The sequence below is a fragment of the Heterodontus francisci genome, chromosome 8 (assembly GCF_036365525.1).
Source record: "Heterodontus francisci isolate sHetFra1 chromosome 8, sHetFra1.hap1, whole genome shotgun sequence".
Taxonomy (NCBI): domain Eukaryota; kingdom Metazoa; phylum Chordata; class Chondrichthyes; order Heterodontiformes; family Heterodontidae; genus Heterodontus; species Heterodontus francisci.
This window is the reverse complement of record NC_090378.1, coordinates 80,429,427-80,446,566: the sequence shown is the minus strand read 5'-3', so window position 1 is coordinate 80,446,566 and position 17,140 is coordinate 80,429,427. Positions and strand designations below refer to the sequence as shown.

Genomic DNA, 17,140 nt, shown 5'->3' with positions numbered 1-17,140 from the left:
CATTAAAATACCAGCTGTCAGAAAATCTACTCTACTGCCACCTCATTTCTGTATCTAGTGTGTTTATTATCTTATTTCAAGCTCTAATTTCTGATCTGATCTCAAAGCTTTTCCTAGATAATTAATGCCTGTTAACCACTTTTTTTATATGTATATATTGCTGTTTAAGATCCCTCCATCAATCTCCTTTCTTTTTACTGGATCGGAACAAAGTCATAATTCCACTCAGTGATTCTTCAGCAGGAGATGAACCATTAGGCAGGTGGGCTGGTCCAGCCAGCTTTTTCTATCCCACCTGCTCCCCTTTACTATCAGGATGGGTGCTCTATTATTCTTGTTAAGAATTTCAATGCTTTGCCAATGAATGCTATTGAGTACCAGTAGCAGTCTAGATTTGGATTCAAACTTATAAAGTTCTGCATGAGCAGGCAACAATTCAGCGGGACTGATCATATAAACTGCAATTTGTTTATTTCACAAGTAGTTCAAGCATTACAGGAAAGTGCATTGTTTTCACAGAACTCGCAGTTCGGGAAGGAGTTCACAGCTGGAACTATAGCTATTCAGCAACAGATATGACATGGTTAGCTTCCAGAGAATATTGCCAAAAGTCTTTCACTGACCTGGTTGCAATTCAGAACAGTGGAGAAAATAACTATCTGAATGTGATCTTACCAAGAAATCCGACTTATTACTGGATTGGAATAAGAAAGATTCATGATGTTTGGACCTGGGTTGGAATTAACAAAACACTGGATAAAGAGGCAGAAAACTGGGCTGAAGGTGAACCAACTCTTGGGGCAGAAGATTGCGTGGAAATTTACATAAAGAGAGAGAAAGATCCAGGAATGTGGAATAATGGTCCCTGTGAGAAAACGAAATGAGCAATATGCTATTTAGGTAAGATCAAAACCTTATGCATTTATCAAAGCTTGATGACTTCATCACTGAATTCATTCTAAAAATCAGTGAGATGCAAAATAATTTTTACCCATTGTCTCATAGATGATTCATTTTTCAGTTCTAATTTCCAACCCATCTCCCTCTTTGTCTCAGTTTTATTTATCAGTAATGATAAGGTCAGTGCTCCTCAGAACGTTCTTGTTCCCTCGAAGGTGTAAATATGCTGTGCTAGACACTATGATGAAAACAAGACACATTGCACACAATGTCCTACTCTAGCTCCTTCTTTCCCAAATTGGGGAACTTCTTAGAAAAGGAACTGCACAGTTCTGCTGCCAGTGTGAACTTTCATTAGATGCAAGTGAGGAGCAGAGATATTGATGCCACTTTGCAACATTATCAATAAATAAAGTTGAGACAGAGAGAGAGCAATTATAGCCCTGATTATTTTTTCCATGCCTGATATGTCTCTAATAAGGCACAGAAATAGTATCAAAGCGCTGCAATTTCTGCCCTCACACTTCATATTCCTCCCTCCTGAGATCTCCTACACCAGCTTGATGTGACATGACTGCTTCTTCCTGAATTACTTCATCTCTTTTAGGTTTTAGTGTTATATATGGGTTTTAACAGTCACCATGGGATTTTCCATTGAAAAAGTTTCATAATTTTAAAAGATCAAGATATCAAATCGACCATTTTGCTGCTTTCTTTATGTATTTTCAAATAACCAAGGCCCAGAATTTTCAGTAGTAACAACGGTGAAGCTGTCAGCGCTCGTTATTACTGTTGAGTAGAACAGTCTGCAACTTCTGGCATCCGCATATGCACAGTTAAATGCAGAAATCTGAAGGTAGTTGTCAGTGATACCCTGCTCCTCCACAGTGTGCACTGTTTCAGTCTTCTCAGATGTAATCATTAGAAATCACTGATTTGTCATGAACTATTTACACATGATTCAAAATGTAAAAACCTATGAAAATGTGACGCCTTGTTTAAACAGGAGTAACTGAGCTTTTAATGGCATACTAAGTCATAATTATTGCTGAGCAACCTCTTTGGTGCTGGAAAACTAATTTTAAAAGTGTGGAGTCTCATTCTCTCAGAATATTTAAAAATTTCAGATTTTTACTAAAATCATTATTTTAAAGTTGTTGCATATATGTCCCAATCTTTACTTTTGTTTCTGTGCAATGATTTAAATGTGATTTATATCCCCTGTTTTTGTACTACCTGTTTTGTTATCTGTGAGAACTCTTCAATCTGATTGGTTGATTAATCTGTCTGCTGCCTGCCCTGTTGCTGGAAGCCACAGATCCCCTATAGATAGTGCCAAATTGAAACTGACATCGGAAGTGAGGAAATTTACACTCTAAAGCCCACTAATCTTTGTCGGCAGCTTTTTCTGGGATCAGTGGCAAGTGCAGTTCCTTTGTCACTTAGCACCAAATTTTTGTTTTTCTGTACTTGGGGGTGATCATAAGATTGCAGTGAACAGATGAAAATGATGCATGGAGGAGCACCCAACTATAGCAAAGCCAACCAAATTTCTGTCATTAATTTAAATTAATGCAAAATCAAGAGGAGACCTCCTGGGTCAATACTGCTCTGTGCCTGATTTTCCTCTATTCACTGTGCCCAGAGAATCCAATACAACCAAGTGCAGGAGCAGGGAAATCTGCCCCATGATGATCTTTAGTTGCTGTTCACCTCTCTGAGCTTTCAAGTCACAGACAGGTTTCCTATTCATTTCACTTAGGTGTTCATGTGATGTGTTGGACATAATATGGTGATAGCAAAGATTTATCATAGCAAACCATGCAACGACTGAGTACAGAGCAGGATCCCCTCAGAAAACTACCCCATTCTGGCAATTACAATTCACAACCATGGGGCAGTTCCTCTGTCTGCTGTAAACAACAAATTCTTACATCTGGAGTTATGATTTCACATTTCAAAACAACTTCTTTCCTAATATATTCCTACAACGACTGCACAGTCACCTACACAACAGTGCTGCTATTTCTACAAACCATGCAGGTAAAAAGGAGGAAGAGAGGAACAGAGAAAAAAAAAAACACTAAATCATAAAGGAGGCACCACGAAGGCAAAAGTGAGGGGCTGAATTCTGAAGATAATCTGTAAATTATTTCACTGGTGATGATTGATTTTTCACACCCTTTTCTCTTGCCCCAACCCCTCGATGACACAAGTTTGCATTACGATGCACTCATGCAGCTGTTTTGAAAGTTATTAGAACTTTTATTTTGTTCCAATATAACTGGCATTATTTGTAATTCCTAGGTTAACAAATGCAGGAATCTTGAATCTGGAATTGCATGCATCAGACAAGCTAAATTGAGGTAAAAGCAAGAAATGCTGGAAATGCTCAGCAGGTCTGGCAGCATCTGACCTGACCTGAAACATTAACTCTGCTTCTCTCTCCACAGATGCTGCTAGACCTGCTGAGTATTTCCAGCATTTCTTGTTTTTATTTCAGATTTCCAGCATCTGCAGTATTTTGCTTTTAAGCTAAATTGAGGACTCACTTCCATTGTGTGTTGTATAGTTCATGCTCATGAGTCTCCATTTCAGTTTCTTTACAAAATTCCATTTTTTTTATAATGCTAATAAGTCACAGAAATAGAAATTGACCTCTGCAGGTTTAATATCCTCTGATAGTGCATTAGTTAATGTGCTCATATAAAATAACTTTCTGTGCTATTCCAAAAGCTAATAAAATAAATGGGATAACTACTGCATTAAGATGGTGCACAAATTTTTTGTGCATATGCATTAACAATTGCATGACCAGAAGAAATTAAACTTTTTGCAACTAATTATTGTCATAGCGTTTACATTATCTTTAAATCTAGCACATTGGCACTGTCTACATAAGAAATCTTAAGTAATTGGAATTATAATGGATTGCAAGCAAAATTAAATACTCAATGTTATACCCATTACTGTCTACTTCAAATTTGTCATAAGCATATTTTCCGGAACATATTATATGTGTTTCTGTGATTGTGTTGCTTTCTTTAATAGCATCATGCAAGCCTACTTCATGCAGTGAACATGGAAAATGTGTAGAAACTATTGGAAGTCATACATGTCGATGCAATGAAGGATTCTATGGGTCGGAGTGTGAATTTGGTAAGAGTTATGTTTTCTGATACCTTGAGAACAAAAGCAAGGGACTTAAATTGGCAAGACTGTTGTATTGGTTGCACTCTCAGTATAAATTACTCCTTCAGCTACATAATGTGAAATCAGTTGAGGTCATAAGAGACTCTGAGATTCCCCCTTTACTTGAGGGAAACTAACCAGTCTTCAACCAGTGCCTTCCCCAATGAGGAACTCATGTTGAACAAATCTAAGGGCAATATAGGGATACATTTTTTCTCAAGCCCCACAAAATTCAGCTCTGAACTCAATCAAGAAGATAATCTGGGCTAGTGTGCCCTGAATAAACAGCAGACCAGTTTATGGTCTCTGAATTTCCATTTGTCTTTAAAGAGGAGCTACCGCGGGTATCGTTGAGGTACATTCCCATGAGCGGAAAGGTAGGACAAACCAATCTAGAGCTCCCTGGATAACAATAGTGATAGAGAGTAAGGTAAAGCAGAAAAAGGGTGCAAATGATATGGATTAATTAGGGAAATCCATCATAGATTTGTTAAGGGCAAATTGTGTTTAACTAATCTGCTTGGGTTTTTTTAAGGAGATAACTGACAGGGTTGATTGGGGTCATGCAGTTGATGTGGTATACATGGACTTGCAAAAGACATTTGATAACGGGGTGGCACAGTGGTGCAGTGATTAGCATTGCAGCCTCACAACTCCAGCGACCTGGGTTCAGTTCTGGGTACTGCCTGTGCAGAGTTTGCAAGTTCTCCCTGTATCTGTGTGGGTTTTTGCCGGGTGCTCCGGTTTCCTCCCACATCCAAAGACTTGCAGGTTGATAGGTTAATTGGCCATTATAAATTGCCCCCAGTGTAGGTAGGTGGTAGGAGAATGGTGGGGATGTAGTAGAGAATATGAGGTTAATGTAGGATTAGTATAAAATGGGTGGTTGTTGGTTAGCACAGACTCGGTGGGCTGAAGGGCCTGTTTCAGTGCTGTATCTCTAAATAAAATAAAAATAAATAATGCGCCACATAACAGGCTTGTCAGCAAAGTTAAAGCCCATGGAATAAAAGGGACAATAGCAACAAGGATTTGAAGTTGGCTGAGTGACAGGAAACAAGGAGTACTGATGAATGGTTGTTTTTCAGACTGGAGGAAGATATATGATGGGTTCTTCAGGGATCAGTGTTAGGACCACTGCTTTTCTTGACCTATATTAATTAATGACCTAAACTTTAGTGGACAGGGCACAATTTCAAAATTTGCAGATGACACAAAACTTGCAAGTATTGTGAACTGTGAGGAGGATAGTGATAGAGGACTTAGACAGGCTGGTGGAATGGATGGACAAGTGGCAGATAACATTTAATGCAGAGAAATATGAAGTGATACATTTGGGTAGGAAGAACGAGGAAAGGCAATACAAAATAAAGGGTACAATTCTAAAGGGGATGCAGGAGCAGAGGCACCTGGGGATATATGTGCACAAATCATTGAAGGTTGCAGGGAAGGTTGAGAAATTAGTTAATAAAGCATATGGGATCCTGGGCTTTAAAAGTAGGGGCATAGAGTACAAAAGCAAGAAAGTTATGATGAACCTGCATAAAACTCTGGTTAGGCTTCAACCAGTTCTAGCCACCACACTTTAGGAAGGTTGTGAAGGTGTTAGAGAGGGTGCAGAAAAAGTTCACGAGAATTGTTCCAGGAATGAGGAACTTCAGTTACATGGATAGATTGGAGTACCTGGGGCTGTTCTTCTTGAAGAAAAGAAGTTTAAGAGGAAATTTGATAGAGGCTTTCAAAATCATGATGGGTCTGGACAGAGTAGATAGGGAGAAACCTTTCCCATTGGTGGAAGGATCCAGAACCAGAGGACACCAATTTAAGGTGATTGGCAAAAGAAGTAACAGCGGTATGAGGAAAAAGTGTTTTTATGCAGAGCATGTTTAGCATCTGGAATGCTCTGCCTTTGAGTATGGTGGAGGCAGATTCAATCAAAGCCTTTTCAAGAAAATTGGATAATTATCTGAAGTGAAAAAGTTGCTGGGCTACAGGAAGAGCCGGGGGAGTGGGATTAGGTGAGTTGTTCTTGCAGAGAGCTGTCATGGACATGATGGGTTGAACGGCCTCCTTCTGTGCTGTAACCTTCTATGGTTCTACGATGTGCCACATCACTTCAGAAAATGATCAATATAAGTCCACAAGACATTTTCATAACTGACTAAATGGTTAAAAAGGTTTATTCACTGAGCCAATTAGAGAAAGAAGCAATACAGCAAATTGTTGAAACCACTTCAAATAACACAGCAACTTTGAAGCAGATTACAAAACTTTACAATTAAATGTGCCTGTCTAGAATTATAAAAATCTTGAAATGCACCATGATCTCAGACTTTACACTCTTAACGTGTAATTTTAACCTGAGACAATCCGTTGGAAACTGATTGCATCTGATTCGCTGCTCAAGTCACTGGAAGGCAAAACTGGGTGGCAGTGAGCAGTAGAAAAGGTGTCTGATCTAATTCTGCCAGTTTCCCAGCATGAGATAGATTAAAATTTCCCCTCAGTTTGGACCCTAGTGCATGATGGAAAGTTAATGTGAAAGTGGAGATTTAATGGAGCTCGTTGCATGTTAAAAGCAGAAAATCACAAAAAGAACAGTCATGCCAATCCTACACTTTGAAATCCAAACGGAGATAAAGTAATGCCAAACAATGCCTTTCACAATTAAATACTCTTGTCGCTCAAAGCACGGATCAACAGTATCAGGCATATCTCTCAGAAACCTAGGCTAGAATTTTACGGTGGATGGATGGGAGCCAGACTGCGATGTGAAAGTCGGTGGCGAACCCTACTTCTGCCTAGCCCCGGGATCCGTCCCGCATTTTATGGGTCACTGGGCTTTAATTGCCCTGAGGCAGGACTTCCACCCACTTGAGGGAGGAGATCCCGCCTCAGTGAGCTGCCGGCCAATCAGCGGGCTGGCAGCTCTTAGCCCCAGCAGCGCCACCAGGAGCGGTGGCCACTGCTGGGACTGCAGCCCAGCCGACACCATGGATCCAGGAGGGAAGGTAAATAGGGGCATACCTCACCAGGGGGATCAGCCCTTCCATGTCCCCAGCACACCCACGCCAGGGGTAAAATACCTGTGGAGGCGGGAGAGGGCCTTTAAGTGGCCACTTAAGGCTCTTGATTGGCCTCGGGCGGGTGGGCTGTTTCCCAACCCCCCACCTGACCGCCGTAAACTTGTCCGGAGGCGGAAGTGGGGCAAGCAGGCCTTCTGCTGCCTGCCGCTCAATTTTACGCCACCCCCACACCACCATCCGACCTACTGGGGCAGCGTAAAGTTCCAGCCCTAGATCCAGTCATTCCCACCCTCTCAGGTGCTGCTGATGGGGCAAGTTGCATTTATATAGAGCTTTTAATAACATCCCAAGGTGCCTCATAATTGCTTGAGGAATAAAAAAGACACAAAATCATAGAGCGGTGGAGGGATTGAGGAATTCCAGAGGGTAGGACTTAGATTGCTACAAGTGCAGCCACTAATGATTGGGTGAATGGAGAGAGCAAATTCACAAAAGTCAAAGGAATAGAGGGTCCAGAGGAGGATTGTCAGATTAATGGATGTTAAAGACAGGGAGGGATGAGGTCATGGACTGATGAGAATGAGAATATTAAATTTGATGTACTAGGGAACAATATAGGTCAGCAAGGACAGAGGTGGCGAATGAGCAGGATTTGGTGAAGGATAGGATACAGGCAGCAGAGTTTTGGATGAGCTGAATTTTATGAAAAGAAGGGAATAGGAGGCAGGGTAGGAGTAACCCACAGTAAAGAGGCAGATGGTCTGAGTTGGACAATATTACAGAGTTGGAAGAAGGCAGCCTTTGTGATGAAGAAAACATGGGTTTGGAAGCTCAGCTTCAGTTTGAACAGAATGCTTAAGTTGTGAACAGTTTGTTTTAGTCTGAGCCAAAGCTCATCTCATAGCCTGATAATCAATGTTAAGTGCTCCTGTCATCTATGTAGACATTGCAATTAATGTTTGTTTATTGGTCTAGTCAGACAGAGATGGCTCTGCCCTTTGAAACAACACTAATACATGAGGAATTATAAAATAATAGTTTTCTATATGATTAGAAACAGGACAGATCTTCAATCTGTTACACTCAAGACCAATTTCTCAATTGTATCAATACAAACAAGTACTTGGCCTTAGATAACATTATTATAATAATTACATAATAATTCTTGAATTATTCCTATACCTCCTTGTCCAGTTGAACAGTGTGTCACTCTCGATGTTCCTAACCAAGCGACAATGAACTGCACCCATCCTCGTGGAAATTTCAGCTTCAACTCCATATGTAACTCTCACTGTGCAGCAGGGTTTACAGTGCAGGGGTCACAGAGTCTGCGGTGCAATGCGACAGGAATATGGACAGCAGAGCCACCCAGCTGTGAAGGTACAGGATTAAGCAAGATCCACAAACAAAAGGAGAAAATTCAGAATATGATTTTAGAACATGTTAGCTGAATCATGTAAATGAGTAACTTTTTGCAATTTTGTTTACATCAATTTTCTGAACATTTATGTTTCAGCTGTAAAATGTGGAAGTCTGGAAATTCCTGGACAAGGATCCATGAACTGCATGCACCCCTTCGGAGATTTCGGTTACAACTCAACATGTGACTTTAACTGTGATAAAGGGTTTGAGCTTCATGGATCAGGCAAATTTCAGTGTGGAGCTTCTGGACGATGGATAGGGCAGAAACCCAACTGTGAAGGTACAGTCAGTTTATTTTTATTCTTTTTATTATTTCTTATCTGGGATGTGAGCATTGCTGGCAAAGCCAGCATTAGTTGATCATCCCTAATTGCCCTAGAGAAGGTAGTGGTGAGCTGCCTTCGTGAACTGCTGCAGTCCATCTGGTGTAGGTACACGCACAGTGCTGTTAGGAAGGGAGTTACATGTTTTTAACCCAGCGGATGGAATTTAATGGGCCCCCAGAAGATGGGTTGGGAGGCAGGGTACCCATAGAATAGGGACAGAAGATAGTGGGTGGAGGGCCCATAACCATGCAATTAAGTCGGGGAAGGGAAAGCCCGGAGATGCCCTTCCTGCCCAGAGGTCAATTTAAGTGGTCAATTAATAGCCAATTAAGAGTCTCTTCCTGCTGTCACTGGGGTCTGGGGGAGCCTCCACCATGTGGGGAGGCCATCCAGTAAAAGTAGGCAGCCTCCCTGCAGGGTTGGGGGGGGCCTCCTCCATGGGCAATCAGAGGCTGCCCCTATGCTAATCTCCCGCCCCAGTCTAGCCATCAACGACCACCCTCCCCCCCACCATCTCGTCCGTGCCTACCGGGCAACTGCGCCATACTCACCTGGAGACCAGGTCTCCAGTGATGGGCCGGGTCCCAGCAATGGTCACCGCTCCTGGACTACTGAGCTGCCCGCCTTCTGATTGCCTGGCAGCTCTTGGAGGTGGGAACCCCATTCTTAATGGGACGGGCAGTTAATTGCCCGAGCCCTGTTGAATTGTGCTGGAGGGGCTGCTCCAAAGGGCCGAGGTGGGGTTCCCCTTGCCTTTTCAGCCTGGTGTCAGGATCCCCGCTGGCTCAACTAAATTCAGCCCAGTGATATAGGTCCGAGTCAGGATGATGTGTGGCTTGGAGGAGAACTTGCAGATGCTGGTGTTCCCATGTGTCTGCTTCCTTTGACCTTCCAGGTGGTAGAGGTCGTGGGTTTGGAAGGTGCTGTCAAAGGAGGCTTGGCGAGTTGCGCAGTGCATTTTGTAGATGGTACACACTGCTTCCACTGTGCGCGGTGGTGGAGGGAGTGAATATTTAAGATGGTGGGTGGGGTGCCAATCAAGCGGGCTGCTTTGTCCTGGATGGTGTTGAGCTTCTTGAATGTTGTTTGAGCTGCACTCATCCAGGCAAGTGGAGAGTATTCCATCACACTCCTGACTTGTGCCTTCTAGATGGTGGACAGGCTTTGGGATGTCAGGAAGTGAGTTATTCTGATCTGCTCTTGTAGCCATAGTATTTATATGGCTGGTCCAGTTAAGCTTTTGGTCAATGGTAACCCCAGGAACTTGATGGTGGGGGATTCAGTGATGGTAATGCTGTTGAATGTCAAGGAGTGATAGTTGGATTCTCTCTTGTTGGAGATGGTCGTTGCCTGGCACTTATATGACGTGAATGTTACTTGCCAATTATCAGTCCAAGCCTGAGTGTTGTCTAGCTCCTGCTGCATGTGGATACGGACTGCTTTATCTGAGGAGTCGTGAATGGTGCTGAACATTGTACAATCATCAGCAAACATCCCCACTTCTGACCTTATGATAGAGGAAAGGTCATTGATGAAACAGCTGAAGATGGTTGGGTCTAGCTAACTACTCTGAGGAACTCTTGCAGCCATGTGCTGGGGCTTAGATGTTTGGTCTCCAACAACCACAACCATCTTCCTTTGTACTAGGTATGACTCCAGCTGGTGGAGAGTTTTCCCCTCATTTCCATTGACTTCAATTTTGCTTGGGGCCCTTGATGCCATACTCGGTCAAATGCTGCCTTGATGTCAAGGGCAGTCACTCTCACCTCACCTCTTGAATTCAGCTCTTTTGTCCATGTTTGGACCAAGGCTGCAATGAAGCTTGGAGCTGAATGGCTCTCGTGAACCAAACTGAGCATGTGAGCAGGTTGTCGCTGTGTATGTGCTGCTCAATAGCTGTTAACGACACCCTCCATCATTTTGCTGATGATTGAGAGTAGACTGATGGGAGGTAATGGGCTGGATTGGATTTGTCTTGCTTTTTGTGGTCAGGACATACCTGGACAATTTTCCCTATTGTCTGGTAGATGCCAGTGTTGTAGCTGTACTGGAACAGCTTGGCTAGGGGCGCGGTTAGTTCTGGAGCACAAGACTTCAGTACTAATGCCGGGATGTTGTCAGGGCCCATAGCCTTTGCTGTATCCAGTACGCTCAGCTGTTTCTTGATATCATATGCAGTGAATCAAATTGGCTGAAAACTACATCTGTGATCCTGGGGAGCTCTGGAAGAGGCTGAGATGGGTCATTCACTTAGCACTGGCTGAATATGTTGCAAATGCTTCAGCCTTGTCTTTTGCACTGACGTGCTGGGCTCCTCCATCATTGAGATGGGTTGTATGTGGAGCCTCCTTCTCCAGTCAGTTGTTTTAATTGTCCACTGTTGTGTGTTGTTGTTGCATTTAGTAGCTGGGGTGTTCTGGAGAAAGTCTCAGACTCAGGATAAGGTCAACTAAGAAATCTTGATTATTTACAGTTACTATATACACTCTCTTCAAGCCTCCTAAGCTAGCATCCTTCATGCTGCTCTCTCTTCTTCTTCCACGCCTAATCCCATGTGACTGTTACATCTTCGCTCTTACAGTGGCAGGGTTTACTGTCACTGGCTTCAGCATTAACCCTTTACGTCCTTATACTCCATCCAGCACCATTCAAGACTGGATATGGAAGGATTACAGAGCTTTGATCCAATGTTTGTGGGATCGCTTAGCTCTGAAGCACATGCTGCTTCCACTGTTTAGTATGCATGTATTCCTGTGTTGTAGCTTCACCAGGTTGGCACCTCATTTTGAGGTATGCCTGGTGCTGCTCCTGGCATGCTCTCCTGCACTCTTCATTGAACCAGGGTTGATTCCCCAGCTAGATGGTAATGGTAGAACGAGGGATATGCCGTACCATGAGATTACAGGTTGTGGTTGAATATACTTCTGCTACTGCTGAAGGTCCACAGTGCCTCATGGATGCCCAGTTTTGAGCTGCTGGATCTATTCTGAATCTATGCCATTTAGCATGGTGGTAGAGCCACACAACATGATGAACGGTACCCTCAGTGTCAAGTCACTTGTTCATCTTTACAAGCACCGTGCGGTGGTCACTCCTACCAATACTGTCATGGATAGATGCATCTGTGACAGAGATCAAGCATGTTTTTCCCTCTAGTTGGTTCCCTCACCACCTGCCGCAGGCTCAGTCTGGCAGCTACGTCCTTCAGGCCTCAGCCAGCTTGGTCAGTAGTGGTGCTACCAAGCCACTACTGGTGATGGACAGTGAAGTCCCCCACCCAGAGTACCCTCAGTGCTTCATCCAATTAGTGTTCAATGTGGAGGAGCACTGATTCATCAGCCAAGGGGATGGGAGGGAGGGCAGTACGTGATGATCAATAGGAGGTTTCTGTGCCCATGTTGGACTTGATACTATGAGACTTCATGGAGTCCGGAGTCAATGTTGAGGACTTCCAGGGCAACTCCCTCCTGACTGTATGCCACTGTGCCACCAACTGTGGTGGGTCTGTCCTGCTGGTGGGGTAGGATATACCCAGGGATAGTGACGGAGGTCTCTGGGACATTGTCTGTAAGGTATGATTCGGTAATATGACCATGTAAGGAGTGTGGAGCTTCTGGAAATTGGACAGCGCAGCACCCCACCTGTCAAGGTACACGCAATACCAGAATATGTGAGAACAAAGATAGTCAGTAATTTAAGTCTGTAAATAGAAACTGAATTCCAAAACATATGTTTTGGAGTTTTCATTTATAACTCAAAATTTGAAATTTGTTGTGCCAAAGGGTCTGAGCTACATAGATCAGAATCCATTTTATATTTAAAAATCCTCAGGACAATCAAACTTTCAAAAGACACTAATTTAAACAGTGACATTTCTGTAAAGGAAAAAACCTGAAATTTGAAACCTTTCCATAATACTCTCACAAAAGCATCCCCTGAATTTCAGGCATCTAAAAAACCTAATTCTGCAGCAATAATTTTATCTTGCTGACTCCAGTAGCCTTTATGGTGCTGGAGTCACCATTTGTATTTGAAGGCATTCTAAAGTGCTTCACAACCACTGAATGACTTTTGAACTGAAGTCACTGTTGTTCTGTAGGCAAATGCAGCAGGCCAATTTTCACACCACAAGTTCCCACATATAGCATATGAGAAAAGTGACTAGTTAATCTGTTTTGATGGTTGTGATGGAAGGATGAATATTGGCCTAGACATTGAGAGAACTCCCTACTCTCTTCAAAATTGTGCCTTAGGGTCTTTGGAGCGATAAGTATGAGGTTGCATCCTTAATTTCCCTCAAGGTGACTTCCTGATTTGCACTCTGCCATGAGGAAAGGCTGCTAACAAAGCTACAGGGATTTTCATAGAATTGAGATTTTCCTGGGTCTGTGCCAGGGTGCAGCAAATTTCAGAAAATCAAATGAATGAGAGCATGTGTGCAAAAGAACATGCTTGATTTTCCTTCCATTTCAATTAATGGAAGGAAAATGGAGTGGGTTCCTTTATAGGCATGTACTCTGACATGTTTAACTTGCCAATATTCATTGGCTCAGTAGATCCAGTGTGCCTCGGCACAGATAGGTGGATAATCTGAATAATCTGCCTTTAAGTACAACCTCAGAGCAAGGAACTGAACATCAAACATCATACTGTGCTACTCTTGTGCACACCCCATTGGCTTGTTCAAGAGTGATAATGATAACAGTCTGGGTACAAGTGGCCTGATTGCAGTCGTGACTACAGAATGTGGTGTGACACAGTCGGGGACTGAAGTGGGAAGGTGAAAAAGGAATTATGTAAGTTATCTAAAAGCAGTGATAAATACATTAACTGTCACATTCATTTTCTTTTACAGCAAAACAAAAAAAAACTCCAATTGCAAGGTAATATTTTGTACTCATTACAAGGGTAATTTTACAAGTCTGTGTTACCGACAGAGCCCTTGTCCACTATTGTACCAGAAATTAGGCCAGAAATGGTTTTCCAACCATTAATAGCAAGATAAATTTGTGGGCAGCATGTGCCCAAACCTCCCATATGTTCTTCCAGAGGAAAAGGCAATCACTGCTCTCTCCCCAGCAACTTTACAGCAAATTATGTACTTTTTGTCGCTGTTGTAATGTAAGAAATGCAGCAGCCAATTAGCACACAGCAAGGCTGCACAAATAGCAATAAGATAATCTGTTTTAATGATGTCAGTTGAGGAATAAATATTGGCCAGAACACCTGGGAGAATTCCTTGGTTGTTCTTCAAAAGAACAGAGCTTGGGGGCCAAGGCAACTGAAGGTGCGACCACCAATGATGGAGCAATTAAAATCATGGGATTCTCAAGAGGCCAGAATTAGAGGAGCGCAGATATATCAGAGGGTTGTGGGGCTGGAAGAGATTACAGAGATAGGGAGGCCATGGAGGGATTTGAAAACAAGGATGAGAATTTTTAAATCAAGATGTTGCGTGACGGGGAGCCAATGTCGGTCAGTGAGCACAGGGATGACAGGGGAATGGGACTTGGTGAGAGTTAAGACACTGCAGTATCAGATTTTGTATTCAAGTCTCTTCAGTGGGACTTAGCCTATGACTTTCTGACTCAGAGGTGAGAGTACTAGCATTGAGCAATAACTGTTAAGCTATCAACTAACCTACAGGTTGATGCAATGTTTCTCCTTTAAGTTCAGAGCTTTTTGTTCCAACAACAGGAATTGGGGCTGGGGCATCTCATTGAAGATTCAAAGATCTTTGCCTGATGAAAGACAGCTTAATTTTAAAGGGACGTCCAATATGGTTACTAAGCTTTTTTATGCTCTTTTCTTTCATCCTTATCTACTCCTTGTCTAATCACAGTAGATAGTCACCTGCTCCCACCCCATTTTTAGTTCCCAGCTTTTGTCCTATGTTTCCAATTTGTGCTACTTGTCTTTTGTACTCCCACAGCTGTCTACCACTTAATTTGTTCTTTCCGTGGACCCTCTTGCCTCCTTCAATCTTATCCTATAATTAATAGGACCCAAGCTTTGTGTCACCTTGGCACTTCTTTGCTTCCTTTGTTTCCTTTCCTCCTACTTTCAACCTTGCTCATAACATGCAAGATGGGATTTAAGCCATTTACATTTCTAAAATTAAAATAAGTAATTTTATTCAAATTTGCTTAGCACTTTGTGGGAGCGTACACCAGTTGGTGGCACCATATCAGAAGTAATTCTGGAAAAATGGCTAATTTCAAGTCAGCACACTGAAGAAACTGCAGAATGAAACATAAGAGCTGAGAACAGAAATTTTAAATGATAAATACCTCAGAGTAAGAGGTTTTGAAACCTTTAGTTACACCTTCAGACTACACTGTTTGTTAAATAAAATGTAATCTGAGTTCATCATTTCCATTTATCCATTCATTGGATGTGAGCATCACTGGCAAGGCCCATCTCTAACTGCTCTTGAGAAGGTAGTGGTGACAACTGAGTGGCTTGCTAGGCCATTTCAGAGGGCAATTAAGTCAACCACATTGCTGTGGGTCTGGAGTCACATGTAGGCCAGATTAGGTCAGAAGGGCAGATTTTCTTCCCTAAAGAACATTAGTGAACCAGAAGGGTCTATATGACAATCGATGATCGTTTCATGGCACCATTACTGAGACTAGCTTTCAATTCCAGATTTTTGGTTAATTAATTGATTTAAATTCCACCTGCTGCCATGATGGGATTTGAACCAAGGGCATCAACCTGGGCCTCTGGATTACTAGTCCAGTGATATTACCACTACACCACTGTCTCCCCCATTAGTGAGCCAGATATATTATGATAATCTGATAGCTTCATGGTCACCATTGCTTATACAATCTTTTTATTCCAGATTTATTTAATTAACTGAATTCAAATTCACAAACTGCCACAAAGACATTTGAACTCAAGTCTCCAGATTATTAGTTCAGGCCTCTGGATTACTCGTCCCATAACCTGACCACCATACTACCGTACCCTATATCATAGAAGGACAAGGTTTATGTATTTGGAAGCTATAATAGAACTTCATACCTACTATGACGATAGAAACTTTACTCGTGATAATTACACAGCAAATCTGTTCAAGCAATCATTGAAGAATCAGCAAATGTCAAATAAATGTTTGCATAAATGAACTGGAGAATTTCCTCATCCATTCCCCCTGGAAAGTGAAGTATTATTTCTATTAATAAAACAATGAAAGTTTAAATGATAAGGCTAACAACGGGCAAGGTTAACAACAGTCAAGAAGCTTAACACCATCCAGGACAAAGCAGCCGTTTGTTTGTCACCCCATCTACCACCTTAAACGTTCACTCCCTCCACCACCTGCGCACAGTGGCAGCAGTTTGTACCATCTACGAGATGAACATCCCAAACCCATGGCCCATACATCCTAGAATGACAAGGGCAGCTGATGCATGGGAACACCACCATCTGTAAGTTCCCCTTCCAAGTCACACACTAGCCTGACTTGGAAATATATCGCCGTTCCTTCACTGTCGCTTGGTCAAAATCCTGGAATTCCCTCCCTAACAGCAACGTGAATGTACCTTCACCACACAGACCGCAGCAGTTCAAGGCAGTGGCTACCACCTCCTTTTCAAGGGCAATTAGAGATGGGCAATAAATGCTGGCCCACATGCCATGAACAATATGAAAAAAAGTGACTTAAACCAAAGCCTCCAGTGTATATGTTATGTAAATTAGATAGAAAGCAGTAAGTTCAAGGCTGTGGCCTAACTAGTGGGAGTTATAAGTTCACAAAAATGATGTTATATGAAAACCCCTTTAATTAGACTACAGTAACGCCTTGTTATTCATTATACACATATACTTAGCAACAACACTTAAAGCTTTACATATTTTGTTTACTCTCGTAGGAATGAAGAAAATATGGAAACAACTGCAGTTTAACTGTGTGCTAATTTGGATTGCAACCAGTGTTTACTTGTTCACATAGGTAAAATGAAAATATAGCATTTTCCAACAGCATTTCAGTGACTTCTAGGACTGGTGTAATGTGACTTGTGATGGAAGCAACTCTCTGAAGAGGACCCAACTCTGCAGAGATTCTGAGAAACAATCTGCAGAACCCCATCCCTGCTGAACTCTAATGAGACTGTAGAATTGTCATGCTGTGCAATGGAGATCTAGAAGGTTAATTCCTGCTTGTAAATATTGAAACTTTAAAATATATATAATTTGAGGATGAAGGAAGCAGCTAAGGACTTCTCAATAATAGTATTGATCCAAAGATATGTCATGCAGGCCTCC

At 42.3% G+C, this 17,140-nt stretch overlaps 1 protein-coding gene across 1 annotated transcript; it reads left to right on the top strand.

The window, feature by feature from the left end:
• The first annotated feature begins 575 nt into the window (after nucleotides 1-575).
• Nucleotides 576-16,826, top strand: LOC137373215 (L-selectin-like). The gene is given in 5 exon segments (XM_068038071.1): nucleotides 576-900; nucleotides 3,952-4,059; nucleotides 8,313-8,498; nucleotides 8,635-8,820; nucleotides 16,747-16,826. Coding segments are annotated over 5 exon segments (885 nt in total).
• The last annotated feature ends 314 nt before the right edge of the window (nucleotides 16,827-17,140 follow it).